General features: G+C 43.0%; 1 protein-coding gene across 3 annotated transcripts; it reads right to left on the reverse strand.

Moving 5' to 3' along the window:
- Positions 1–6,524: 6,524 nt before the first annotated feature.
- Positions 6,525–25,337, reverse strand: CUNH5orf63 (chromosome unknown C5orf63 homolog). 3 transcript variants are annotated; one of them, XM_019635278.1, is made up of 5 exons: positions 25,211–25,337; positions 15,913–15,973; positions 12,885–13,005; positions 7,843–7,899; positions 6,525–7,169 (listed from the first exon to the last, which is right to left on the reverse strand). In XM_019635278.1, the coding sequence occupies exons 3-5, from the start codon at positions 13,002–13,004 to the stop codon at positions 6,993–6,995; spliced, it is 354 nt and encodes a 117-aa protein (XP_019490823.1). In that variant the 5' UTR covers position 13,005; positions 15,913–15,973; positions 25,211–25,337; the 3' UTR covers positions 6,525–6,992. The 3 variants fall into 3 exon arrangements, with proteins under 3 accessions (XP_019490823.1, XP_019490824.1, XP_019490825.1); XM_019635279.1 differs by lacking the exon at positions 25,211–25,337 and adding an exon at positions 13,318–13,482; XM_019635280.1 differs by lacking the exon at positions 25,211–25,337 and having other exon boundaries at positions 6,525–7,157; positions 15,913–15,979.
- Between the last annotated feature and the right edge of the window lie 1,189 nt (positions 25,338–26,526).

Consider the following 26,526-nt stretch of genomic DNA (forward strand, 5'->3'; position numbering starts at 1 on the left):
GGGACTCTCAAATCTGCACCTCAAGCTCAGACCTCTGATTTGAACTTCCAACTTTAATCTTTACCTAGATGTCCCACACGTGTGGCAAATTCTCCATGTCCCACCTTTCCCATCCACCAAACACAACCAAAAAATAACCTCCCCTTCCTCTCATACTCCATCTCAGGGCAAATAGTCAGTACCAGGATTTACCCACCAGGCACAGCAAGGAGAGTGGTAGTCATCTCAGACTCCATGTTTTCTCTCTGCTCATGTTCCCCCCACCCCCTCCAGTCAGTCATGGAGTTTTGTCAGCCTTACTCTCAGCTATCTCCTGATAGCTCTTTCTAACTCCCATTGCCATGGTCCAAGTCCTCATTACCCCCAAGCCATTCCTTTTGACTTTTGAACATGGTATAATGATGTGCTCTTAAGCCTTCTGGGTGTGTCCCAGAGTTACTGACCCTAGGCAGCCATGCTGCACCGTCTGTGCTGAGAGGGCAGTGACTATGGTTTGCATATCACATGGTCTTGTTCCCCATGGCTGACTGAGCTGGGGGGCACCTGACCCAAGAGTGGCTCTTTCTATAGGCCTGATCAGCCCACGGATGACTTGGGTGGCTGGTTGGAAAATACAAGCTGAGTAAAACTTGTCTTTTGGGATTTCTGAATAGAGAAGCTGAGACTCAGACCAATGTTAACTGAACAGAAGAGTCAGCAGGGATGGTGGGCATGAGAAACTGTGGTTATAAGAAAGCAGATACCGTGAGTGAGCGGGGGCTCTGGTGAGCCAGGAGACAAGAGGAAAGAAGGAAGCTGAGGTGCTGTGGGTAGGGTGCTGCCTTAGTGACTGTAGTTCCTTAGAGGTACTTCCTGAGGCTGGTCCTAATGAGTGATTCCTACTGTCAGATTTCCTCGCTTTGCTGCATTATTATAAACAAGCAAGCAAGCAAGCAAACAAACAAACAAACAAAAAACCCTAGTCTGAGTGAACCCCTGCTTCCTACAATAAACTGGCCAAAGAGTGATTATGTGTTCCAGGAAGCTCTTATAGTGTTATGGGGAGGCATCTGGAAGAAAGCAGTACTGTGAGTAAAAGCAACAATATGCAGTACCAACCTCAATGTTTATTTCACCCCTTTTTAAAGCATCAGTTTAGGAAAAACAGGAAAGGTTATATCACTATTTCCTTGGGAGTGGGAGAATATTATGATGACCTTCTTGTGTCAAAGCCAGTCTTTTTTTTAAATATTTTATTGGGGAATTGGGGAAGGGGAATAGCCAAGTTGTCCTTCAATCTTAGTTGTGGAGGGTGCAGCTAGCTCAGCTCCAAGTCCAGTCAGTCACCATCCGGACACCCATCGGCAGCTCACAGCAGCTCAGCTCAAGGTGCCGGGTTCAATCTTAGTTGCGGGTGGGCATAATCCACCATCCCAGGCGAGAGTCAAACCAGAAACCTTGTTGTTAGGAGCACGTGCTCTCACCAGCTGAGCCATCCTGCCACCTGTTGGCAGCTCAGCTCGGGCACAGCTCACTGGCCCATGTGGGAATCGAAACAGCGGCCCTGTTGCTCACAGCTCGCACTCTTAACCAACTGAGCCACTCAGCCAGCCCAAAACCAGTTTTTACATAAAAACAAATTGCTCTCTTAAGGAGACCACTGCACAGACAGTGTAGAGACCTGACCACCGCACTGTATTTCTGAAGCTGATGTTGAATAATATTGTATGTCAACCACAATTATATATACATATAGTCACGGGATGTGGAGTAGAGTGTGGGAATGAACTCAATGGAATTGTAATAGATAAGTATGACATCAGGGCTGGGAGGGCAGTGGATGGGGGAGGGGGATTGTTTCTGTGTGAAGGATGAAAAGGATAACTATTGCATTGTTCTGTACACCTGAAACTAATAATAATAAAAAAAACCAAAAACAACCCAAATTGATCTCTACAAACATAATTTCAGAAAGAAGTAATTGCTGCCATAAATATCATGTGAAAATGACTATAATAGAGATATAACATTGTATGATGCTTATCTGCAGTGGGGGTACTCAACACCACCCTGTAGCTGCTGTTTCTAGATAGCTGCCTTTCGATTTGCCAGCTACTGGGACCTGAGGAATTGCTGCAGGTCTCCAGGATTCTTAGTCACATGACCACATCACTCTCTTAAGTAAGAATTAATAAGAAAATCTATTAAAGATTTATAGGTAAGAAACAACATGAGGCACATGTAATTAATACTTTGAATGTGGAATATAATCAGAAAGCATCATTATGTCTCCCACTATCGCTATAAAATGTATTCAGTGGGGGAATTTCTTACTCTGTGTAGGATAAAATGAAAACCAGGTATTGTCAGAGTTCTTTTGAGCATTCTCAAGCAACAGAAGGTCCCATGGTCACTTCAGATTGTGCTATTGAGTCTCTTCCTGTGTCATAGTAAAAACTGAGAACTCAGTTTAAAATTAAGCCTTACTCTGGCCTGGCCGAGTGGCTCAGTTGGTTAAGAGTTGGCTTAAAAGCGTGAGCTATGAGCAGCAGGGCTGCCGGTTCGATTCCCACATGGGCCAGTGACGCTGCGCCCAAGCTGAGCTGTCGCTGAGCTGCCAACAGGTGGCAGGATGGCTCAGCTGTTGTAACAAGATGCCTGCTTGAAGGTGGGCTATGCCCACCCACAACTAAAACTGAACTTGGCACCTTGAGCTGAGCTGCCACCCGGATGGCTCAATGGATAGAGTGTGCGCTCTTAACAACAAGGTTGCTGGTTTGACTCCAGCATGGGATGGTGGCTACGCCCACCCACAACTAAGATTGAATATGGCACCTTGAGCTTAGAGACCACAAGCTGCCAATGGGAAGCCAGATGGCGACTGGCGCTCTCTACAACGAAGATTGAAGAAAAACAACTTGGTTGGTTCCCTTCCCCAATTCCCCAATACTGTTCCCCTCCCCCAATTCCCCAATAAAATCTTTAAAAAAATAAATAAAATAAAATAAAATAAAATTAAGCCTTACTCTTACCCCAGTGCGAGGCCTTGTGCAGGTGGGAAGCTGTGGAAGTAGAAGATCATTCTGCTCCTTGCTCCTGGCAGTTTCTCACCCTTCTCAGGTTGGGATGAGGGGAGGCAGAAGTGGGAAGGGGCAGAAGTGATGTCTGGTGAAGTTGTAAGATAGCGTCCAGCTTTCCGGGCCTGGTAAACACAAAGCAGACCACATTTCACAGAGGCTTTGTGGGTTCTTGGGAGACTGACCCAGAGCTGGTGTTGTCTCACCTGCAGTTCCCTGGATTCAGGCAAATGTACTTTCCATCTGAGCAGCCATTTACTTCCTTAGCCTCCAGGAACCTGGTGCTCTCCCTCTGCTTCCCCTCTTCTAATGCGGGCCTGCACCCCAGGCTACCCCAGGCAGCCCTCGCTCGTGATTGACCCAGATCTGATCCATGAAGAAAGACACACACACACACATTCTTCCCTTAGACCAGGGGTTGGCAAACTGTGGCTCGCGAGCCACATGCAGCTCTTTGGGTACGGTCCGTCTCAAAAGTTTGCTAACCCCTGGGAGAGCCAATCCTGTCCCTCACAACCACTGGAAAATTATTCAAGAGCCATAAATATATTTTTACATTATCACCATTATGTGAATAATATCATTTAAAATTTTTATAAATGAAACTATGATAGTTTTCATTTTCAATTTTACTTCAGAGCCTGCAGCTTGCGAGCCGCAGTTTGCTGACCCCTGGCGGCTCTTCCGTCTCAAAAGTTTGCCGACCCCTGAGCTAGACACACTCGGAGCAGCAGCAGCTCCCTTCACTCTGCACCACAAGTGGCTACTTGGCTCATCTTTCCCATGATTTCCAAGGAGGGAGCTGGGCCACTGTGTTCTTCCTACCCAGATGACATTAGGTGACCCCAGCCTTTTACTTCTGTGGGAAGTGAGACACACCTTTCTTAAAAAAAAAAAAATCATCCAATAGCCTCCCTCCAACCTCCAACAATCCTTCTGTGATCTAGTATTTCCTTTGGGATGTAACGCCTATTGTTTCTTGGTGCCTCAGCCAACACTTTAACACCCTGTAAGTACAATGGGTTTTTGTTTACTTGTTTGAAATTCTAAAGTCAGAAATTTGTTGCTCGGATGACGTCCAGTACTTCCTATAGACTGTGGTTAGTCTCAGGCAAGAAGTGGTCCAGAACAGACATCCAGGGTCTCAGGCCAGCCCTGCATCTGAAGGGAACCAGTGGGTTCTTTCCCTCTTAGCTCAGCAGACCCTGGAACTCTTGGAACTCTTCTACCCGGTGGCCTGGGAGATGAACCAACAACCTCAGGACATGGGTCTTACAGCTCTCATGCTGCCTGGAGCAGAGAGGAAGGAACACGGGTGCCCACACACACATCTTGTCTATGGTCCTCTGTCCCCGCCATACTGAAGATGAGAATGTCCTGCAGGTGTCCTGGAGGGGCTGCTGAGCTTAGCATGCCGGAGGACTGGAAGGACCTAGAAGGGCTGCAGTAGAGAGGCCAATATGCCTGAGGAGTCAGGAGCCAGAAGGGCTGCCTCTGGGTGAGAGCAGGAAGCGGGGCAGGACACCGCGACAGGGAGAAAAATTGCACATGACTTCAGGTGCTTCCCAGTGTGAACCCCAGTCCATCTTGTGGTCTCACCTCGTTCACTCCCCTCCCTTCACCACAGCCACACCAACCGCCCGCCATTTTCTACATATGCCACGCCTTCCCATTCTTCTTTTTCACATCCTATTCCTTCAGGATGGGCTACCCTCCTCACTGTCAACCCTCCTTCCCAGTGCTTCTATCCAACTGTCAAGACCGAGTTTAAGTCTGATTTCCTGTGAAGCCTTCCTGCCACTTTCCCCATGTGGCCGCTGTACCACTTTGTACACGTCTCAGTCCATCTCTCGTGGCACTGGGTTGTAGTGCTTTATTAACTTGCCTCTCCCTTGCTGCTCCCATTGTGTGTCTCAGACAAGGACAGTGCCTTATATATTTTTTTGTACCCCCTCCCCCTTCCACCTAGAACTGTGCTTCGATGCTGTAGGGACTTCTATGGCTGTGTAACAAATTACCACAAACATGGCAGCTCGAATGCATTGATTATTTCACAGTCTAGGCAGGTGTGGCTAGATTCTCTGATCAGAATCACTGAGTTGAAATCCAGGTCTTAGCCAGGGCTGTGGGTCTCACCTGGGACTTAGGGACCTCTTCTAGGCTCAACGGTATTGACAGAACCAATGTCCTTGAAGCTGTAGGACTGATGTGCTCATTTTCCTGATAGCCAATGGCCAAGAACTGCTCTCAGCTCCCAGAGGTTCTTGCCGTCGGGCCCAGGGCAGTTCACAGCACTGAGGTTGACTTCCTTCTAGGCTAAGTGGACACGTTTCTGATTCCCTCGTCTGTCACCAGCCATAGAGACTCTCTGCCTTTAAACGGCTCACCTGATTAAATCAGGCCCCACCAGGATAATCTTCCTTTTGCCACACAATGTAACATAACCACAGCAGTGACATTTCATCATATTCTTGAGCTCTGCCCACACTCACAGAGAAGGGATACAGGATGAGTGTTCATCGGGGTCATGCTGGAGTCTTGCCCACCACAGGGCCCAATAAGTATTTATAAAATCAAAGGAGATGTCTTCTAGAAAGGTGTAAGTTATAAACACTGCTGTTCAATTGTAAGATTTTTTCCCTGTTATCTTGGAAGGCTTTTAAAGTTGCTTCCTGATTTGTGTTTGATCCAGAATGGTTACATGGTACCCCTGAGGTGAGCCCAGGTAGCACTGGAGATTTGGGGTGGGTGGCAAGACCTGGTCTGACAGCCCACCGACTGTGACCTCAGGCTGAGTCCCTGAAACTCTCTGAAATGTCAGATTCCTCATCATGTATAAAATGAGGGGGGTGGGACAAGACAATGTCTAAGGCTGACCAGCTCTAATATTCTATAATTTCTAAGACTAATTCATACTGATTAAATTTAAATCTAGCCAAGGGACTCATAATATCCAAATTCATTAAAACAGCTCACAAAAGAATTTCATTACAGATGAAATTACAATGATGTGAGGGAAAGGCAGTTTTGTTTTTAAGTGAACCCATTCCTGTATTGACCAAACTCAACTAAATATAAATAAGAGTACACAACTACATGTTTAATACTTTATATAAAATGATGAAGAATATTTTGTTTTTAGATGACATGTCTGTCCATTTGGGGCCAGAAGTGACTTTCCCCAAGATATTAAAACCTGATAAAACTACTGTTTTATAATAAGCTTAATTAACTCGATGATAACTGAAAAACTATCACAGGCAGTACTCTAATATTACGAGTCAATTCACTGACTACGTGCAAAGCATGTTGAGACTCATATACATTTTGGAGGTTTAAGTGTTTTGTTTTGTTTTCTCAAATGATGCCTCTTAAGCTGGGATAATTACTCTTTTACCCCTCCCCCCCAAATGAGCTCTAATTTTAAACAGGTATTATTAAATTCCACTGAAATAGGCTGCATGCAGATGTATTTGTAAAACATCCCTTTATTGACCGTACACAGTTATTAACAATTCACATTTCACTTTATCTTTTGAGTGGAAGAGCATTTATTCCTTCATTAAAAAATGAAGCCCCTAGGGCAGCAGCAGGACTCAGCCTTCTTCCTACAAACAGCACTGCCCAATGAATGTGAGATGTTTCTATATCAATACAAAGAAGAAAAATAAATAAAACAAATGGATTTCTCCTGCCCTCCATCACCCCTCCCTGCCAATACACACACCCCTCTTATTTTACAAAATGCCAACAGGTAAGCAGTTCCCACGCTGGTACTTCCATCCACCAGAAAGGGAATGTCAACATTTACGGCACCACTGAGTTCAGAACATCGTTAGGGTTGTGTGCAAGTGACAAAAGGAGCATGGGGCCATGGTCATTTCCTCAGGAAGATGCCTTTTGGACAGCGAGGGTGGAAAATCGCGGGGGTGTTTATCAGCATCCAGCACCGTGCTGCTCAAGTTTCTGGAGCTGTTTTTCAAGCTTTGAGATGTTTACTCGATGCATCATCAGAAACTGGCCATTCAAATGAAAGACGGGGATGTCAAATTTATATCTTTCATACCAAGCAGAGTTTTCCGGAAGTGTGATGTCCACCTCCTGTAAAATAAACTGAAATAGAGACTGACTAAAGCCCTGTATTTTAGGGAACACAGAACAATGCAGTGATTGCAGTGACACACTGATCCCCACGCTGGTTCTAATGCTGAGAGGCTTTTGTTGTTGTTTGTTTGTGTGAGGTACACAGTGATCTAATGTCCCCAGTTGCCACAATCTGATTGATTTCATTATATTCCCTAATTCTCGATTTTGCTGCATTTCTGTTATACCCTTTACATTCACCCACCCAGGCACTACTCAGCTCCCAATGAAATAAAGTAAGTCCCAACTGGGAAGCTGCTTGAGAATCAGGAAAGACGTGTTTTGGTTTTAAAAATGTGAAAGGCGACATGGTTTGCTACAGGAGAACACTTCCATGGAAATGACAAAATAAGAGAAAAGGAATAGGGACAAAAGTTTAAAGAAAGCATGAATATCGAACCTGCTAGTTAACTTTGACTCATATTAAGAGTCAGAGTAAGGAAACCAGTACTGCTCAGAGAAAAACACTTAGAGGTAATGAGTTTTATGGAAATCAGCACTAAAATCTCTCTCTGAAGAGTAGAAAAAAAATTTAAATGAAAAATCATTTAATCTCTTTTCCTAAAGAAAGGATCCGGGCAGATACCTTATCTCACACACACTCTCCACTCCATACACACAAAGCCACACGGTACTATATTACCCTGTTTTTATAAGGCTCCAGTACTTCCTTAGCTTCGTCACAAAGCGGACATGGGTCCTGCAGGAAGAATAAAGAGAAAGGCATTAAGCTCAAAGAATGGCATTCAGCCTGACAACAACCACAAGGAGCAGATGATGCCCATTTCCAGGGACTGTTTTCTACCAGGTTAATTGCACCGTTTTATTTCCAAAGCAAAATACTGCCATAGAATCTTATAAATAGCTGGTATTTCATGGTAAATGGGCTCTCAGCACTTTTTAGTTGTTTTATTTTTATTTTTCTCCGTAAATAAATCTATATATCTATTTGATAAATTCAGATGCTTACCTTTGTTATACATACATATCTCCACACACATATACAGAAGGTGCCAAAAAAATGTATAGACATTTTAAGAAAGGAAAAAACTTAAAATTGTCATGCTCAAATATATACTGATAACAAAAGATGAATACAAGTCATGTTTCACTTCTGCAACTACAAGAGGTGCTCAAAGTGGTTACCATCAGCGTCTAGACACTTCTGATTACAGAGAACTACTGCTTAAGCAAGTTGACCAAAGTGTCTACTTGTATACATTTTTTTTGGCAGCCCCGGTATATATACACAAGTATATATGTGTGTAACAAAGGTAAGCATCTAAAATCATTAGATGTTATAGATATATATAGTACATACATACACAACACATTTAGATGCTAACATTTTTTGTTATTGGCTTCATCTAATTGATATCTAGGGCTTGGTCCTCCCAAGGTGAGCAGCACCTTCCTGGCCGAGCTGACATCACCAGATTGGCTTCAAGTTCGTTTTTGTTTTTTTTTTAAAGATTTTTATTGGGGAATTGGGGGGATGGGAACAGACAAGTTGCTGTCGTTTTGCTCTTCAGTCTAGTTGTGGGGGACGTTGCTTCACTGGCCCAAGTTGGCACCATCATTGCGCTCTTCCCGGGCGAGGCACATCAGTCGCTGGCTTCTGGACGGCCCTCACTGCGGCTGCTGTCCGCTCACTTTGGCTGCTGGCTACACACGGTAGCCCATGGCAACCCACTGCCACAGGGGCTGCAGCCTACGCCGACGCCGGCGACTCAGGGCAGCCCAACTCCAGGTTGAGCTGTTGTTCAGCATCTTAGCTGTGGAGGGCAGTGTCACTGGCCCTCATATGTGGGATCCGAACCGGGCCTCTCTGGCGTCCCAAGCCAGTTCTTAACCATCGAGCCACTTGGCCGGCCCTTCAAGTTCGTTTTTGTTTTTTGGATTATTTTTTCTGTTTGCTGTTCTGATTGAGAGTTTTCTGCTACCTTATCTTCTTTTTTTTTTGTTTTTTTGTTAAAGATTTTATTGGGGAATTGGGGGAGGGGAACAGTGTTGGGGAACTGGGGAAGGGAACCAGTCAAGTTGTCGTTCTTTAATCTTCGTTGTGGAGGGCGCCAGTCGCCATCTGGCTTCCCATTGGCAGCTCATGGCCTCTAAGCTCAAGGTGCTGTGTTCAATCTTAGTTGCGGGTGGCCGTAGTCACCATCCCATGCTGGAGTCGAACCAGCAGCCTTATGCTCAACGTAAGAGCCAGCACAATGCTCAATCCACTGAGCCATGTGGGCGGCAGCTCAGCTCAAGGTGCCAAGTTCAGTCTTAGTTGCGGGTGGGCGTAGCCCACCATGGAACAGGCAATCTTGTTGTTACACCAGCTGAGCCATCCTGCCGCCTGTTGGCAGCTCAGCAACAGCTCAGCTTGGGCGCAGTGTCACAGGCTCATGTGGGAATCAAACCGGCGGTGCTGTTGCTCAGAGCTCGCGCTCTTAAGCGAACTCGTAACCAACTAAGCCACTCGGCTGGCCCTCAAGTTCATTTTGAATGGAAGCACTGAGCTTGGCCAGCCTGTTTTTTCTAATCGATCCACAGGAATAAACCCACTGGAACGGAGTTGGACAGCGAATACCTTATCTTTAAAAAGGGAAAAACCTCTATTTCAGATAATGATTGTACCAACTCTTTAATGTTTAATCTGTTTTCTCATTACAAGTGTTGGCAATAAGTTTCCTAGATAATTCTCCACCTGAGGAACACGCAAGTTTTAGCACCTATTATTGTTTGCATCTAAGCACGTAGTGGAGAAGGATGTCCACAGTACTTGGGGGCATTGGCAGATTTTAAAGGCTTCTCAGCCCTTGGCTGTGATCAAGGACTAGCCATAGGTTCTCGCGCATGAGCACAAATTAGGCTCCACATTATTGATGCTTCTATAAAATGTGCTTTTTAACATCACAGGAAGAGGTGAGCTGTTATGTAAAAGAAAGGTCCTTTCTCCAACTTAGCTCAGAGCTTGTTTTGAAATAAGGACCCAGACTTCCAAAAGGCAATTTTCCTTCAGAAGGGTCTTTTTGGCCCTAATTCTCTGGTTCAGAGAATTAGGGTCACCTTATTACTATTAGCATTATCAATAAATAGATTATGGATAGTCTGTGATGCTTTAAGGTAATCATGTTGGCATTTTCTGAGAAAGTTAAAGAAGTCAACAGAGGACCTTAAAAGCAAAAGCAAAATAAGAGTAAGCTACATTGCAGAAGTACCAAATGTACCAAAATTTTGCTTTTATAATAAAAATCTTTACTAGAGCCTAGATCAGGTTTTTTTTATTTTGGTTTTGTTTTTAAAAGCTGGTGTTTCCTTGAAGTCTGTGCAAATTATCGTGTATGTGTTTATGAGGGAAGGTTCATCAAATTTTAAAGAGGTCTATGAACTGAAAAAGGCTAAGACCCAGTGGTCTGGACCATTCGCACATCCTTGTCTAGGATTTTCCATGGCACTAACAGAACACTTATTTATCCTAGCTTCTGAATAGTAGTGAACATTTGTTGGGTTGGTTGCCAACCACCCACTCCCCTTTCTCGTAGCAAGAACGCTGTAATTTTGCCTCACAGGAACTACTCTCAGCATGTGGCTGACTCCATCCTGAACAACAGGGTGGGACATCTGACTTGGGCTGAGGCAAAGGGCACACCCTATCCCTTTGGCTATGAATAGTTTGGGGATCGGCCAATCAGAGCCAGTAGATAGCCATGAGGCTCTTGCTGGAGTTTCTGTAGATATCCAAGAAGTGAGATCTGGGGCTTCGGATCCTGCAAGTCACCCGTGAGAAGAGGCAGAGTCAAGACAGATGTAACCCAGGGGATGCGGAGCTGAAGAGGCCGGTCACATGCTGAGTTTCAGAATGAAGCTACTCCTGAAACCAGACCAACCTATAAAAATCTCTTTTTTGTTTAAGTTACTCTGGGAGGTACTTTCTATTATTTATAACTGAAAGAGACCTGATATTATGCTTTTCCTTTCTCTGGATTGTGAATTCCTGAAGGTGAGAATGGTATCTTATGATATGCTAATGACAAAGATCAAGGGTTCAGCACAAATTTTCAGCTCAATGGAAGACTTGTGTGGTTTTCTTTTCTTTCTTTTTTTTTTCAAATGTTTTTAGCTAACTTGGCTGTTGCTCAAACTGAAAAGTAGTGCAAAATATTTAGGCTGGGTGAGCACCATCAGCCTTAAGAAATTATTTTATTTTTGTGGTTAATTCTCACATGCATTTCTCATATGTAAAATAGTTTTGTTCTATAATTTCCAGCAGTGCCATGTACGAAGGTCAGACAATTAAGTTCACAAACTTTTCACCATGTGCTTACAGATATGAAAAGTAGTTTAGATGAACTATTCTCACCAAGAAATTAATTTTTAAAAACTTCTTAAGCTTTGTCATTAGATAACCATCAGATACTTTTTTTATTAGTTTCATGTGTACAAAACTATGTAATAGACATTTATACCCCTTACAAAGTGATAACCCCCCTTCCCCAATCTATTGCCCCTCTGACATCATATGTATCTATTACAATTCCATTGACTCTATTCCCCATTCTGTACTCCATATCCCGTGACTATATATATATTAAATTATAGTTGACATACAATATTATTCAGCTTCAGCTTCAGGTGTACAGGCAACCGTCAGATATTTTCAAATTGCTAAAATACCTGAAGTCTGAAAAATCTATGAAACACAAGACCGTTTTTGTTTGAACTGCAGTATTATTCACTACTGTTAATTCTATTACCTTGCATTTTATTTCTATTTTGATTATAAATCACACAAAGTAACGTTAATTAGCAAAATGAAATCAGTAATACTTGTATTATAAATTTCAGGGGGGAAAGTTCTTAAAGTACAGCCAACCCTCATTATTTGTGGACTCTGTAGTTAGGAATTCACCTATGTTCATTCACAAGTGCATGTTCCCAGCTGAGGTTACACAAGAATCTGCCTTCTTCATTCAGCTCACTACAATCTATTTAGTGCCGCATTTTTTGCATTTTTGTGCTTTTTATTGTTCATTTGCTGTTTAACATGGTCCCTGAGCACAGTGCTGAAGTGCTGTCTAGTGTTTCTACACACAAGGAGGCTGTGAAGAGCTTTATGGAGAAAAGACTGTGTTAGATAAGCTTTGTTCAGGCATGAGGTACAGTGCCGTTGGCGGTGAGTTCAATATTAACGAGTCAACAGTATCTACTAAATAAGATGCCTTTCAAAGGACACACACAGAAAACAAGGTTATGTAATGATCAATTGACAAAAATGCTGTTACCAGAAGCTCATAGGAACCTAACCCTATATTTTCCCTAGGAGTAATGATTCAGGATTCACTAATTCAGTGTTTTTGGTGACTTTATTTTATAGAACAAATAAGACTAAGTTTCTAAGTGATAGTTTGTAAGCATCATATTGTAATCTGAGTTCTTTCTTTCAATGTAGGAATCAGGACTATTAAACATATTCATGTCTCCGCTAAGGGTGAGCCAATGAGGTATCTGGGTAGGAAACAGTTACCGCTGTTATAACTGGAACTGAAACATTGAGGAGCATGTCTGAAGAAAGTTTATTCCTTTGCTTCCCTTTCAACAATTTTCTTCTGTATTAATTGTACAACTTTCCTCACCCAACAATTTTAATACTCTATGTTTCTAGAGCAGTAATTTCATTTCTCCCCTCTGTACCTTTGTGAACAAGGTCAGCACAGGCAGAACAGTCTTAGAGGCAGAGAGATTTCTCAGGAAGAGTCGAAAGGAGCATTTGGCAAGTTGCACACTATTTCCTTGAAACCAGAGCATCTTCATTCTGCCAAAAGAAAAAGAGACAGTAAACTTATGTGCCCTGGACTTGGCTCTTTATACTATGAACAGTAAGCTGCAAGCCTGTGATGGAATTTGAAGACTTTAGAATTGCTTCTTGGAGTCCAGGAGTGTCAGAGAGGCCCAGATGTTTGGCGAGTTTCCACGGTGCCTCCACATTCACTGTATTCCACACAAAACCGAATTTAGAATGGGGGAAAAAAAATCCATGTTTATGGATTAGCCGTGTGCTTAATCACTTGGATTCTGTAAGCAAACTGCATGGGTTTGTTAACTTGAATATAAAATTAAATTTCACCTGCAGATTTTGCCAGCATTCTGATGATCCCAGAAATTGTGGAGGTTTCCTGAGATGGTTTTTATCCACAGAGATAGCTTATCTTATTAGCAAGCATTCAACAACATCTAGCTGCTCTCCCCAGCTGAAGTTAAGGCTATCGCTTCTGAGATCTGTGGGCTTTGGCTGCAAGACATGGGGAAACAGAACTGCACTGAGAGGAACTATGGGGAGAATCAGGTAGAGTTAACTTGTCAGAACCAAAATCTACTCAGCTCCTTCAGAGGTATTTTAAAAGTAGATTGCTATCATGTTTGAAAACACACACACACACATGTGCTAGTGTTTCTACTGGAGATATTCCAATAAGAACAGTTTGATAATAGTGGTTGGTCCAACACTAGGCTTTGAGGCTCCCTCCTCCTGCTACTTAGACATAAGATACCTTATTTATTCCTAGTTATTCTCCTGAGCCTCCAGCTTGGTCTGTAAAATGACAAATACGATCATTTCACTGTTAAAACATATGCACTGTTGACTTTATCATTTACCAATGTTCCCAAGATGACTTCATCCCTGGGATTTTCATAACTTCGCTTTACTCTGTCTCTTCAACTTTATCTATCACTCTCCCCTCCTTATCTTGAAAAGTCATAGCCACAAAGATTCTCTTCCTGTTCCTTGAATACCCAAAGACCATTTCGTCACCAGGATCTCTGCACTTGCTGTGCCGCTGCATGAAAAGCCCCTCAGGAGCTTGTCATCATTTGGCCTGGACTCATGCCACTTCCTTAGAGAAGCCCGAGTGACTGTTACCCATATTGGTCAGCCCACCACTCTCCTTCCCCATACCTTGCTGAAGTTTTCTTTTATCCTTCACTACCTAAAATTATTTATTTACCTACATGTCCCATCTACTACAACGTGAGTTCCATAAGAGCAGGAACTTGTTCACCCTGTATCTCCAAGCATCTACAATTAACCGCGCACATAGTAGGTGTTCAGATATTTATTCAAATATTAAACGTTATCGAAGCGAGCCTTTCTCCTCCTCTTTAGTCTCACCTCTAACCCGGCTCAGGCACTCACTCAGTGTGCATAGCCGTCACTCTCTGGGCAGATCCCATATCCTAACTCAAGGTAAGTTCAGTGCTGCTCGGGGTACCCAGGAAAATGTGGGCCAGGCTGCTGCAGCTGGTCCCAGGCCCTGCACCACCACCTCGAATCTCTACCTGCTCCGCTCCACAGCACAACTGTATTAATTGCATACTAATCCATCCTGGTAACCAGGCTTCTCAGTGTAAGATCAGCCTTAAACTTAATTTCAGGCAGAACGATATTACTTTAGAGAAAAACACCAACCCATATCAAACTAGAATAAAGACCATAGGACAAAAAGATCAGATTCTAATACATGAAAACAATAATCTTTCCTTAACTCTTAAGCCCTTACTGGATCTCCCAGCTAACTAAACAGTCATGATAAGGCATAAAAAAGGGAAGTGACTGACTTTGTGAGGGGTGAAAAGGATAACTTTTGCATTGTTCTGTACACCTGAAACTAAAAAAAAAAAAAAAAGAAAGAAAGAAAAAAAGGGATGTGATGCGAATTTTGCAAGGATCTGCTACCCAGCACTATTCCAAGGCGGAAAGTGGACCTAAACCATTTCACAATATGCGGTGCTTCTCTCAATTCAGTGTTAAGCCCTGGTATACCCATGCTCCATAAATTCAGCAGACTCAACAGCTCCAATGGGTGAACGTGGTTGTAGACAACAGCTGTGAAATATGGCTCTGTCTACACAGGATACAAATGAGGAAGGAAGGCAGAATGTTAGCTGTGTTTATGCTAGGTAGAAGTTTCTGCGTTGTCGGTTTTGGGAAGGCCCTGTGCCAACAGTAGCATACCTTTCTATGGTATGGAGTTATGGAAGCTCTACTATCTGGAGGAGAAAGAAAATTAGAAGTTTTGTTAGAGTAAAGGCAGAAAGACAGCCCTTGGAAATGAGAAGGATCAGGCCATCTATGGCCATGATGTAGGATTACAACCAGAACAGTAAACTGCAGCTACATGCTTTGGGGGGAGGGATTTAAGATTTATTGAGGTCTGGCTGGCAAGGAAAAGAAAACTTATTGCTTTTACCTAGCTGAGATGAGACTGAGGTGTTAAGCCTTTAAAAAGAAAAATTCACATTCACAATGGAAATCTGCTTCAGTATTTCCAACATGACAAATCACAGCACGTGGTATTCATTGGGCCCAAGACAAATAAAGTCTGCCATGGTAAACAGTTTCTATTCATTCCAGATTGGCTGGATATTTGTTCATCCAGCCCAGAGAGCTAAGGGAAGTCTTCAGTGATGCTACAACCGTTCTATTTGAAACAAATTCTCTTTTTCACTGTTTGTCTCCATTTTGACTTTTTTACATGTATTTAATCACTTAAACATCGCATACTTGTTTACTGAGAAATGCATAAGCAATATGTAATTTTACTACCTGCATATTTTTCAAACGCTGTAAGGCACATGCATTTTGTCACATAGTTAAATTAACTTATTTCTTCGCATTGTAAAATTATATTAGTGTCTGATATAAAGAAAAAGCCCCACATACCTCTCCTAGGCAGAAAGGAGACATTAAGGCGGAAATTCTGAACACCAGAGTCCACTTAATTCTAGAAATAAAAAGTAAAATGAAAAACGATATACTCTAATTCCAACTCTATAATATTCTTCTTTTATTAACTCTGTAAACCCTAATACCATTGCCACCAATGTCACATTCACCGAATCATGCCTTCTTCAAGCAAAACCTTAATATGGGCTACTCTGTCAATGTGACATTTTCATTAGTTCTATTATTTTTCAACAGTATCTCAGCAGTATGAAAAATATCCTGAGAGGTGGTCTCTGCCTATTAGCTCACGACTGTGAGAGGACAACACCTTTTTGATTATGTCATTGAGTCGTGAAATATATGTCCTAACTACACACAGGCACAATTTTATCCTTTGTATTTTGTTATATGCCTCTGTGATACGAACAAAAAGAGCTGTGTTCATAATATCAAAGAAGCACAGTTGGGTCACCTTTGTCACAGACAAAAAAAAAAAAAGCGAAAGGCATAAGACTGGATTTAGAATGTGCCTGAAACAAACTCCACAGCCTAACAATAAAGATGGTGACTCCTGCTGTTCCAAGTCCACTGCTGCCAGGGGCACAGATCACCCTGAGAGAGAACGGGAATGTTGGCATTTCAACAAAACTGAGGCTGACTTCGGTGGTGTTTATAGCAGAATCAAGCACAATGTGGGGGAAGGACTGATTGGACCAATTCAGCACTCCTTGAAGCAAGAGAAGGAAGATAACTTAACTTTATAGCATTTCCCCTATGAAGCACTGAAGGCATACCATTAAAGCAACTGATTAGAGGACAGAAAGGAGCCAGGGTCACCGGAACCTTTATTAAAGATTATTCATTTCTTTCAGAAGGAGCTGCCTGGGCTATGGCTGCACGTCGCTTACGTGGGGCTCTTGGATTCTTCCCACACTGTGTGTGTCTGATTAGAAGGGAAACAACATTGTTCTTGCTTGAGTAGAGAAACTGACCTTCCCTGACCAGGATTTCTATTCACACACAACAGCCTTTGGCACACCAAATCTCCACCTCACATGATTCCTCAGCAGCAGGCTGCAGTGTTAGTTAGTTCATGAGCAAAGTAAAAAAATCTATACAAGCCCAAGTGCCGCCTTGGTTATTAACAGGTAATGTCGGAGCTTCTTCACAAGAGCATAATGTAAATTTAACTCTGAGCTGACATTAACCAAACACTATTGCGTTAGCTCTCACTGAACCTGCGTTTCCTAAAGAAGGGCTTGGGCTTCCGTTTAGTCATTTGTGCCATGTGAGATGTTAAGTGCTCCATTTCACATTCATCACCGTCTAAGTGTAACATTCCTGTTTTTACCCAGATGACTAGAAACACATGTGCACGTACACACACCCTCTATTGGTTACAAAACCCATTATTTTAGAATACTGACAGTTTATGTAATGAGGTGAGGTTGCTTTTAGGGACTCATCCGGGTTACTGGGCTCTACCTAATCCAGGGGAACAGGGACAAATGAATCCTTGCCAGTGTTCTTACGCACTTTGTGGTCGGTCAGCTTTGTCCAAACATCCTTCTCTCCCTAATAAGTGGGAGCCCAGCCTGGGATCTTGGGTGCAAGTGTGGAGCCAAGAGTGACAGGAGAGGCAGCATAAGGGGTGCAGCCAAAGCAGAAAATTGAGCAGGTACTTTGAGGTGTCAATTCCAAGGGGCTAAGCAGGGCTAGCATGAGGCTCTAGAACAGAAATGGGGAGTAGGGGGTAGAAGGCCCGACCTGGAGTGGGGTCTTCACTCAATGGCATCAGTGGGATTGCAGGTCCTTTTCCAGAACCTCAGCCCAGCAGTCAGGGTACGGGCCAGAAGGACTGCCCAGGAGGTGCAGCCAACTCAGGTGAGGTGTTGTAACAAAGACCCCAAGCTAACTACCTACCTGTGAGCCCACTTCCACGTGGCCCTATGCTCAGCTTCATTCTTTTTTTTTTTTGAGTCATAATTGACATATATTAGTTTCAGTTGTACAACATAATGATTTGGTATTTGTGTACCACTGGGAAAGGATCACCACAGCTTCACTCTGATGGTGCAGCTAGACTGCTCATTTGACCCCTCCTAACTCACAAACGTGAGTGACCTACATCAAGCCCCGTCCTGTGGAGCCAGGAGCAGCCTCACACCACGCTCCCGTGGCTTCTATTCCAGATTTCAGTGCCGACAGGCTCACCACACAGTGGGCCGGAGAAGCCAGGAGAGAATCAGTCCCAGAAAAGAGTGGCTGGTCAGAGAAGTGCCTGGAGACAATGCCGCTTTCTCTTTCCCCTCAGGTCATGACCGTGACTGGGATTTCCAAGGATCTGGCTGCCTCAGTTACTCTGTTGGATTCAATGGTTGTATGTGAATTGACATTCAACACACCACTCCGTGAAAAAGGTCTTTAACGGTTTGAAGCGTAGGCCTTGCCTATCCAGTAAGATTACAGTTTCGCTGAAGGTGTATTACAGTATTTACACATCCATCAAAGTACACGTATTCTGCTCCCACAGCCCACCCCCTTCAAATGCTCAGTAAAATTAAGCCATTACATTTTTCTTCATCCTGCCTGGTAGTTAGCCCATGTCTTTCCCTCCAGATAAAATTCTCACACGGAGAAATCCACTCCACATGCTAGATTCAAGCAACAGGAATAGAGATGTGCACTTCACTGGATTCAGAAGAGAGTTAAATTCTTAACTAAGTCAATATAAATATAGGCGAGGTTACAACAGGGACGCCTAATGGACAACTTTAAATGTTTTGAGAGAAAGGAGAGTACTGTGGGCTGAGATGGAAGAGAAGAAGCCTACATCAGGTAGCATTCTGGATATGCAGAAAAAAGCAGCATTCCAAAACGGGTCAGACACAAAGTCACTGAGGTAGGAACGCCGTGGTCCACTGAATGGTTTTGAGCAAGGGAGAGGTGTGATTAAATCAGTGTTTTGTAAGAACACTGGCAGCAGCATGTAGGACAGATGCAGAGTAAAGGAGAATGGAGGCAAGAGTTAGGGGTCAATTATGACAATGTAGGTGTGGGGTGAGAGCCATCATTTATTTATTCAACAATTATCTGATGTTTCCCATGTAGTCGATGCTATTATAGGTGCCGGGTTAAGTGGTGAGCAGGAGAGCAAGGTGCCTGCCCTCACTGGGTCCGTATTCTAGTGACAATAGGGAGTCTCTTTAATGTCAGACAGTGTCAGACAGTAGTAAGTGGAGAGGAGGGAGTCAGCAGGGTGATGTGATGGTGACTAAGGCAGGGCCTTTGAGTAAGGTCGTCTGAACAGGTAATGGTAGAGACTAAAAGATGAGGAGCATCTGAAGGGGGAGCATTTTGGGGACAGGGAGCAGTCAGGGCAAAGGATCTAAGGTGAGGGCAACGGCTCTAAGGTGAGGGCAACCTTGACTTTTAGAAGAAACAGAAAGGACCCTGTGGCTGAATCACAGTGAATGAGGGAAACAGTGGCAGGAGACAGGGTTCAAACATGGCCGGTGGGCTCTGCTAAGGAATTGAGGTTTCAAGGACAGTGAGATTTAGAGGAAGGAAGTGATGTGATCTCATATACGTTTTTAAAAGATCACTTCAGGGGGCCAGCCGAGTGGCTCGTTGGTTAAGAGCTGGCTTGGGAGCATGGGCTCTGAGAAGCAGGGCTGCCGGTTCGAATCCCAATGTGGGCCAGTGACGCTGCACCCTCTACAGTAAGATGGTGAACAACAGCTCGATCTGGAGCTGGGCTGTCGTGAGTCTCCAGCGATGGCGTAGGCTGCAGTGGGGCTGCATGGGCTGCCGTAAGCTACCGTGAGTGGCCGGCAGCCAGTGTCAGGTGCTGTGAGCCACCGTGAGCAGCCATCCAATGGCCGGTGACTGATCTGCCTCACCCAGGAAGAGCGCAATGATCACAATACCAGCATGGGCCAGTGAAGCGACGTCCTCCATGAGACTGAAGAAAAAAAGGACAGCAACTTGTCTGTTCCCCTTCTGATTCCCCAACACTGTTCCCTCCTCCAATTCCCCAATAAAAAAAAATCTTTAAAAAAAAAAAAAGATCACTTTAGCTCCTGTGTGAAGAGTGAATTGTTGGGGGACAGAGTGGAAACAGGGAACCAGTTAGGGAGCTACTGCAGTACTCTGGGTGAGAAAGGTGAGGACTAGGGCAGAAACAGGGCTAATAGGACTTGCCAACGAATTGGATATAAGGAATTAAAGATGACGGTAAGGACAATGCCAGTTTGGGCCCTGAGCTTCTGGTGGGTGGCAGTGCCATTTACTGAAATGAGGAAAACTGAGGCAGAAAGAGATTGAGGGATGTTTGGGACTAAGCTCAGTTAGGGACAAGTTGGAGCTCAAGTAAAGAGTGGCACATACTGGTAATCGGGAGAGAAGCCAGGGCTGAAGATAGAAACTTGACACTCCATCAGTTTAGGACTTGTGTTTACAGCTAAGGAACTAGATGAGATCATCTAAATAATATAGAAAAAGAAGAGGACCCAGGACAGACCTTTCAGGCAATCCAACATTTCGAAGTTGGGTAGAGAGAAACCAGAAAAGAGGCACAAAGAAGGGTTGATGAGGTAGGACGAAGACCAGAAAAGTGTCATCACAGAAGCCAAAGGGAGAAAGTGTTTCCAGAATGAAGGCGTGACCCATTGTCAAAAAGTGATGAGAGCTTGGACTAGAATAGGTATAGTGAAAGAATCTACCACACGTCAGATATGTTTGATTTGCTTCAAGCGAATGAAATCTTCCAACCAATGCCTACGCCTATAACGGACTACCCTGTCTGGTTCTTGCCTAATTAAAAGTAGATATTTCTGGTGAAAATGGAGGCTGTGGGTTGGGGGAGAAGAGTGAATGCAAAAGTTGATTGGGTGTCTTAAAAAGGGATAACAAATGTAAAAATCTCTGTATAAATTATAAAGCAGAATAGAGAAATAAGGCCTAATTGTTTATTACTAAATACTACTAAAAGGTATTGCTATTAATAATAATGATGATTCTATTGACTGAAATGTGCTTTAACTGGCCTCAAATGGAAGATTTAAATTTCTAGTATAGCAGTCTCAGAAACAGGGGATTGCAAAACTGAAAAATATTTCAAACAGAAGTAGTTGAAAATTTCAGATTGTGGACGTTACTGAAATAGGAATTTCTAGGACAGGGTATCGCTGATTTAAAAACCAACGTATTTATCTTCTACTAAGGGTGTCACTAAACCTAGTAAGACTGACTATCCAGACCAGCCAATACCTTGTCACCAGGTATTGGCTTGGCTGACTCAGGCATCACAGAATTACAGACCAGGGCACTAAAATTTAGTTGCGAGGAGTTGCATTTCCTCTTGATTGGTTTTGAATAAAGGCCAGTTCCCTTCCAGTTGCTCCTTCCCAAATACTTGCCTTTATATTTTCAAAGATGGAAAAATTCAGTACCACTATTATTTTAACAATGATATCCTTAATATCCAATGATATCAAAACAGAAGCTTCCCAGGAATGATGGTAATGTTGGATCTTATTGATCATCTTTAAAGGCAAAATTTGTTCCAAAGTAGTTTTGAATAAATTGTGTAGAGAGGTTAAGGTAAATTTAAACGAACACAATTCCCACTAAATCATCAGCCAGAGAAATTATGCACAAATGGCATAATTCTTCATTTAGAGTTTTAAGGTTACTCTTCACATAGTTTCAGTTGGAATTCAGCATGTTTGAAATTCCCTGGGTCCATTTTTGGGTGAGGATTTCCTAAGGATAAACCCCACAGACAGGCAAATGCCACTAAGGAGTTCTGAGATGCTGGGCAATTCCTCCTCTTGTTTAGCCTCTGTTTCATGACCTGTTAAAATGGGTTCTCTCATTTTACAGGGACCTGGAGAAACTGTGCGCACAGGCTTTGGGTGTCAGATGTCCTCCTGATCAGAGAAGGGGAGATCACATTAGAAGAAATGCTGTGGCAATAGCGCATGACCTCACAAGGCCCCAAACAAAGAAGCTGAAGTAGTTTTAAAATGCTAGGCCTTTAAAGAGGACCAAAATTCATGCACAGATCCAGGAAGAAGCGTAAAGGCGCTTGCTCATCATCACAAACTCGCTTCTTTAGCTCCTCAATCATAACCGGAAGCCTTTGCATCACAGAGGACCCAGTAGGGAAGTAAATGGGGGAGGAGACAATAGAGTGGCACTCATCTCACTGAACATCTGAGGTGGAAAAGCACACTCGAAAAGGAAGAATAATATATTTTTCTTTCTTACCATTAGACACATTTCAGAAAATGATTTTTAATGACAGACCCTCATTGTCTTGTTATTCTCCTCCCCGTCCAGAAGTACGCTGTTTGCCTAGGCCTGGAGCAAGCCGACACATGGGAAGTGGAGGAAGGGGAGACGAATCTTTACTGTAGGCAAGGCTTTGTTTTAGAATCTCTAGACTGTAGTCACACTTTCCAGATCATTGCTTCAGAGGCATCTACACAGTAAGGGGGTTGGTGCACATGATGATGTCAGGGAAGGGTTTCCAGAAAAACATTCAGCCGAGAGAAATGAAATGAAGATGCTAATCAAGGACAGGAATGTACTGTTACCATACCTCCCTCTAACTCCCAGGGGTCCAAAGGGGATTCTGGACTAATTCCTGTCAACACAGGGCTGGCACACACTGCACCCTTCCCCTCATTCTCACCGCGAGGATGCTGACTCAGCACCTGGCCCGGAGCCCGAGGGCCGTATTCTGAATTCAGAGCGTGCAACAGTGTTCAGTACAATTACGACATAATGGCTGCAAAGCTGTTCCTGAAAGCCAAGAAAACCTGAGTAATGTGGTTGGGTTATATCATCCATAAGGGCTTAATAGAGTTTAAAAACCAATTTGAAAATTCCTTCATCCCATAAAGATAGCATTAAGACGAGGGCAAAATCATTCAAGTCAAGGGATGGGAACAAAGTACATAAGGAATTAGCAGACTCCTTTCCACATTATTCTTCTTAACCAAAATGACCCACCCATTCCCACTGAAGATATCTCTGATATTAATGCTGACCCAGAAAAAAGGCAGCTTCATTAAAACATCTCGGTCCTATTGTGCCCGGCTAGTTATGCCGATTTCACTGCTATTTAAAAAGCACACAATCCCATTTCCAAAAACAACTGTTTGCAATTCAAAATCTGTCCATTCAGGCAATGTCTTCCATTCATCACTAACTCTCCACCATTTCCAATTCATCTTGCCAAAGACGTGAAGCTATTCCTCACGACCACACAAGACCTGTGAGATGTTACATTCATTTTTAGCCATTTCGTAGCAAAAGACTTTGGAACATTTGAATTACTAAATCTAGCATTTCCTCGGACTTGGGATATCAACAATACCTAGGCTGGTGAAGTACAGTGCTCAATCTGAATGTTGGCAACCATCCACTCTTGAGGTCAGACTCCAGCATCCCTCAGTGATGTGAAATTCTACAATCCTCAAATCCTATTTTGTTATTTAATACTTAACACCTATCACTGATATCGATAGAATACATTGGAACTGGGAAATGACTTTGGAGATTCTCATGCTTTATGGATAAAGAAACTAATGTTTAACCAAATCTTTTCATACTGCATTTTTTTGGGTCCATTTCTCTAGGCCTATTTGTATACATAATGAAAACAATAGAATTTTTATAATTAAAAGGGATCTTCAAGTTCAATCCCCTTTCTTTCTAAACAAACAAACAAAAATCTCAAAAGCTTTATACATTAATCCTCAGAGTATACCAAATAATAGATACCCATAAGTTTAAGGCTTAATTTAAGGATGGAGAAAATGAGGAGTCTCATTTTCAGATGGCAGAGAATGAGGTTCTGATCTCTCTATCTAAAAAGATTCAGATTAACTTCATTTTTGAACCTGGAGAAATAGAGCTGAGTTTAGATGTTTTTTTTCAGTCTTATGTCCTAAGCTGCCCCAGCCTACTGAATCTCTATTAAACAACAGTATCCTTTCTCTTAGTTGACTGGAAGAACTAAGAAGTACACTTTCAAGAAAAGTTGCAAATAAAAATAATTCAATCTCACATCCTTCCTCCTGACGAAACTAGAAGCCATTTCCCCATTATTTCGTGATTAATATGAAAAGTGCAGGAACAATGAGAGGAAGTTCATTTATCTCCAGTCGTACCATTCTGGTTTCTGCTGCAATTCCTTTGGCAACAGAAGCAAGCAGCATATACCATGTAGCTGCCCCATTACAACACAAAAAGCTGTTATCTTTGAACTCCTTTGGAATGTTAGCAAAGTAAAGATGATTGTGACTTTTCTTCAATGTCATTTGGGCAACATAGCCTTAAAATAGTGACCATACATAGGTCCTCTATCCTTAAAGCAGGACCAAACCAAGATATGAGTGCTCTAGGTAAGCTAAGTATTTGGTATATCTTCAAATGGATACTCTTCAAATATTTGCTCAACAGATGTTTGGGTGAGGAGTTGAGCATGACAGGCCCGGGGGGGGGGGGGGAGTGAAGACAGGGCTGGTGAAGCCTTTGAGCTTGCATGTTCCATTCAAAATAACAAAGGCCCTGCAAGTGACCAGGCCAGATCTCCCTGGAAGGCAGATTCATGACCATCTACGGATTCTCAAATATGCCTTCCCCTATTCCAGGCTGTTTATTAAAGCATCAATAACTGCAGCACTTATAACTACATCTAGTAAACACTTGAAAGGTTATTGTTTTGTATTCTTTTCTGTACTTTGTTGCATTCCCAATGATGTTTTTCTACTCCTTATAGGGATACTGTCTTTTTAGTACTGTAACATGTATGGAGTGTCTGCAGTGTGCCAGGTACTAGAAACACAAAAGTGATTAAGATGTTTTCCTTGCCCTTAAGATACTAACATAATGGGCAGGAGAAAGATTTACAAAAAATAATACACCACCACAGTGACGAAGCCTGTAGCAGTAAAATGGTTATTACCAGGTATTGCTAGTGAAATGCTCTGAAATCCTTGGAGATGGATACTTTCTTAAAACAGAAGGTACTTTGAGTTTGCCTTTATCTCTGGAAACCTTGTTTGGGGTAAGGATTGAAATAAAAAGAGAGTGATGTTTTTGTGCCTCCAGTACCCTGTGGCTGTAACTGGAATGGGGAATTAGAGATAGGGGATAATCCCTATGCGAAATTTAGCCAAAATCTTTCATTTTGTATGTTCTTCTTCAAATGATTTTGTCCCTTGAACTTGCTATGTGATACTAGAGGAAGGATGAAGGAAACCCGCCTAGTCCCTGCTACCTGTGTAGCTACACGTCTCTGGATCCAGATGGTTTCTCTCCTTCACAATAATTGCAAACAAGATTAAAACTGCATGAAGGAACTATTCCAGCTGGCTTTTGGCTTCCTCTGATGTACACTCCTTGAATAAAGCAATGGCAAAATTAGATTTAAAATAAGAAACATAAAAAATCTTACAAGTACCAGATCACCTCAAAGTCCTGCTAATATGTGAAACCCTGAACCTTGGCATTATAGTAACTGAATGCACCAGCTAGGTAGAGTATGCACATGTTAGCAAATACAAACACTTAAAAAATGAAAAAATAACTGCTTTTGAAGGCATAGCTCCACATTGCCTCTGGGTGCTTAAGAGTATGACAGAGCCAGGCATCTGGAATAAAACAGAAATACAGTCCAATAAATTCCCAAGCTGGAAAATCCTCATTGCTATTACCATCCCTGCCATCGATCCATCTAAATAAAACCACACAGCCACATTTTCCTCTGGTAAAGGGATCAAAACAAAAATTGATCCTTCCTTGGCAGGCGGCTACTACTGACCATGGCAAGTATGAAGAAAGAAAATTTTGGGAGTCTGCCTGTCTAAAGCACCGGCCCCACCAATCTTAATTTCCATGACAGGACCTTTCTGGTTTCAGGCAGTTCCTCAACAGAGCAGGACCCAGGTTATTAGGTGACGGCATTTCACACAAAACCATGATTAATTCTGCCTTACTCCAATATTACTATAATCATGCAGTATTTCCAGCGTATACCTTTTTTCCAAGTGTTTTAAATCTTGTATACAGCTCCAAATATAGGTAGAGAGCTTCGTATGTATTTTCATAAGCTATTTCTTAGATGATTACTAAATGAAAAGAATGTGGCCTCTAAGAGCCACCTTAGCTTACACAATGTCATGGCTCTAGTGGCTGCATAACTGAGTCAGTGTAAAGTTACAGGAGCTCTGCTTATGTTGGTAAATGTGCTAGAAATGGCTGGGGATATAACAGATTCTAGACACCATTCCTGTCCTGGAGGAGCTGAGAATCTTGGGGTCACATTGGACAATGCTGTGGATTTTTTCAAAAGTGCTCTGGGGCCGGCTGAGTGGCTCCTTGGTTAAGAGTTGGCTTGGGAGCGTGAGCTCTGAGCAGCAGGGCCCCGGTTCGGACCCCACATAGGCCAGTGATGCTGCACCTCTACAGCTAAGATGGTTAAACAACAGCTTGACCTGTAGCAGCTGGGCTGCTGTGAGTCCCCGGCAACGGTGTAGGATGCAGTGGGCTGCTGTGAGCTGCCGTGAGCGGCTGGCAGCCGGCATGAGCTGCCGT

Source organism: Hipposideros armiger, unplaced genomic scaffold (genome assembly GCF_001890085.2).
Source record: "Hipposideros armiger isolate ML-2016 unplaced genomic scaffold, ASM189008v1 scaffold_21, whole genome shotgun sequence".
Taxonomy (NCBI): Eukaryota; Metazoa; Chordata; class Mammalia; order Chiroptera; family Hipposideridae; genus Hipposideros; species Hipposideros armiger.

Excerpts from the sequence above, each read along its gene's own strand:
- CUNH5orf63 (XM_019635278.1), bottom strand. The coding sequence starts at position 13,004 with ATGAAGATGCTCTGGTTTCAAGGAAATAGTGTGCAACTTGCCAAATGC. Across the intron at positions 7,900-12,884 it reads TGCTGACCTTGTTCACAAAG|GACCCATGTCCGCTTTGTGA; the intron begins GTACAGAGGGGA and ends TTCTTCCTGCAG. Across the intron at positions 7,170-7,842 it reads TGGAGCCTTATAAAAACAGG|TTTATTTTACAGGAGGTGGA; the intron begins GTAATATAGTAC and ends TCTCTATTTCAG.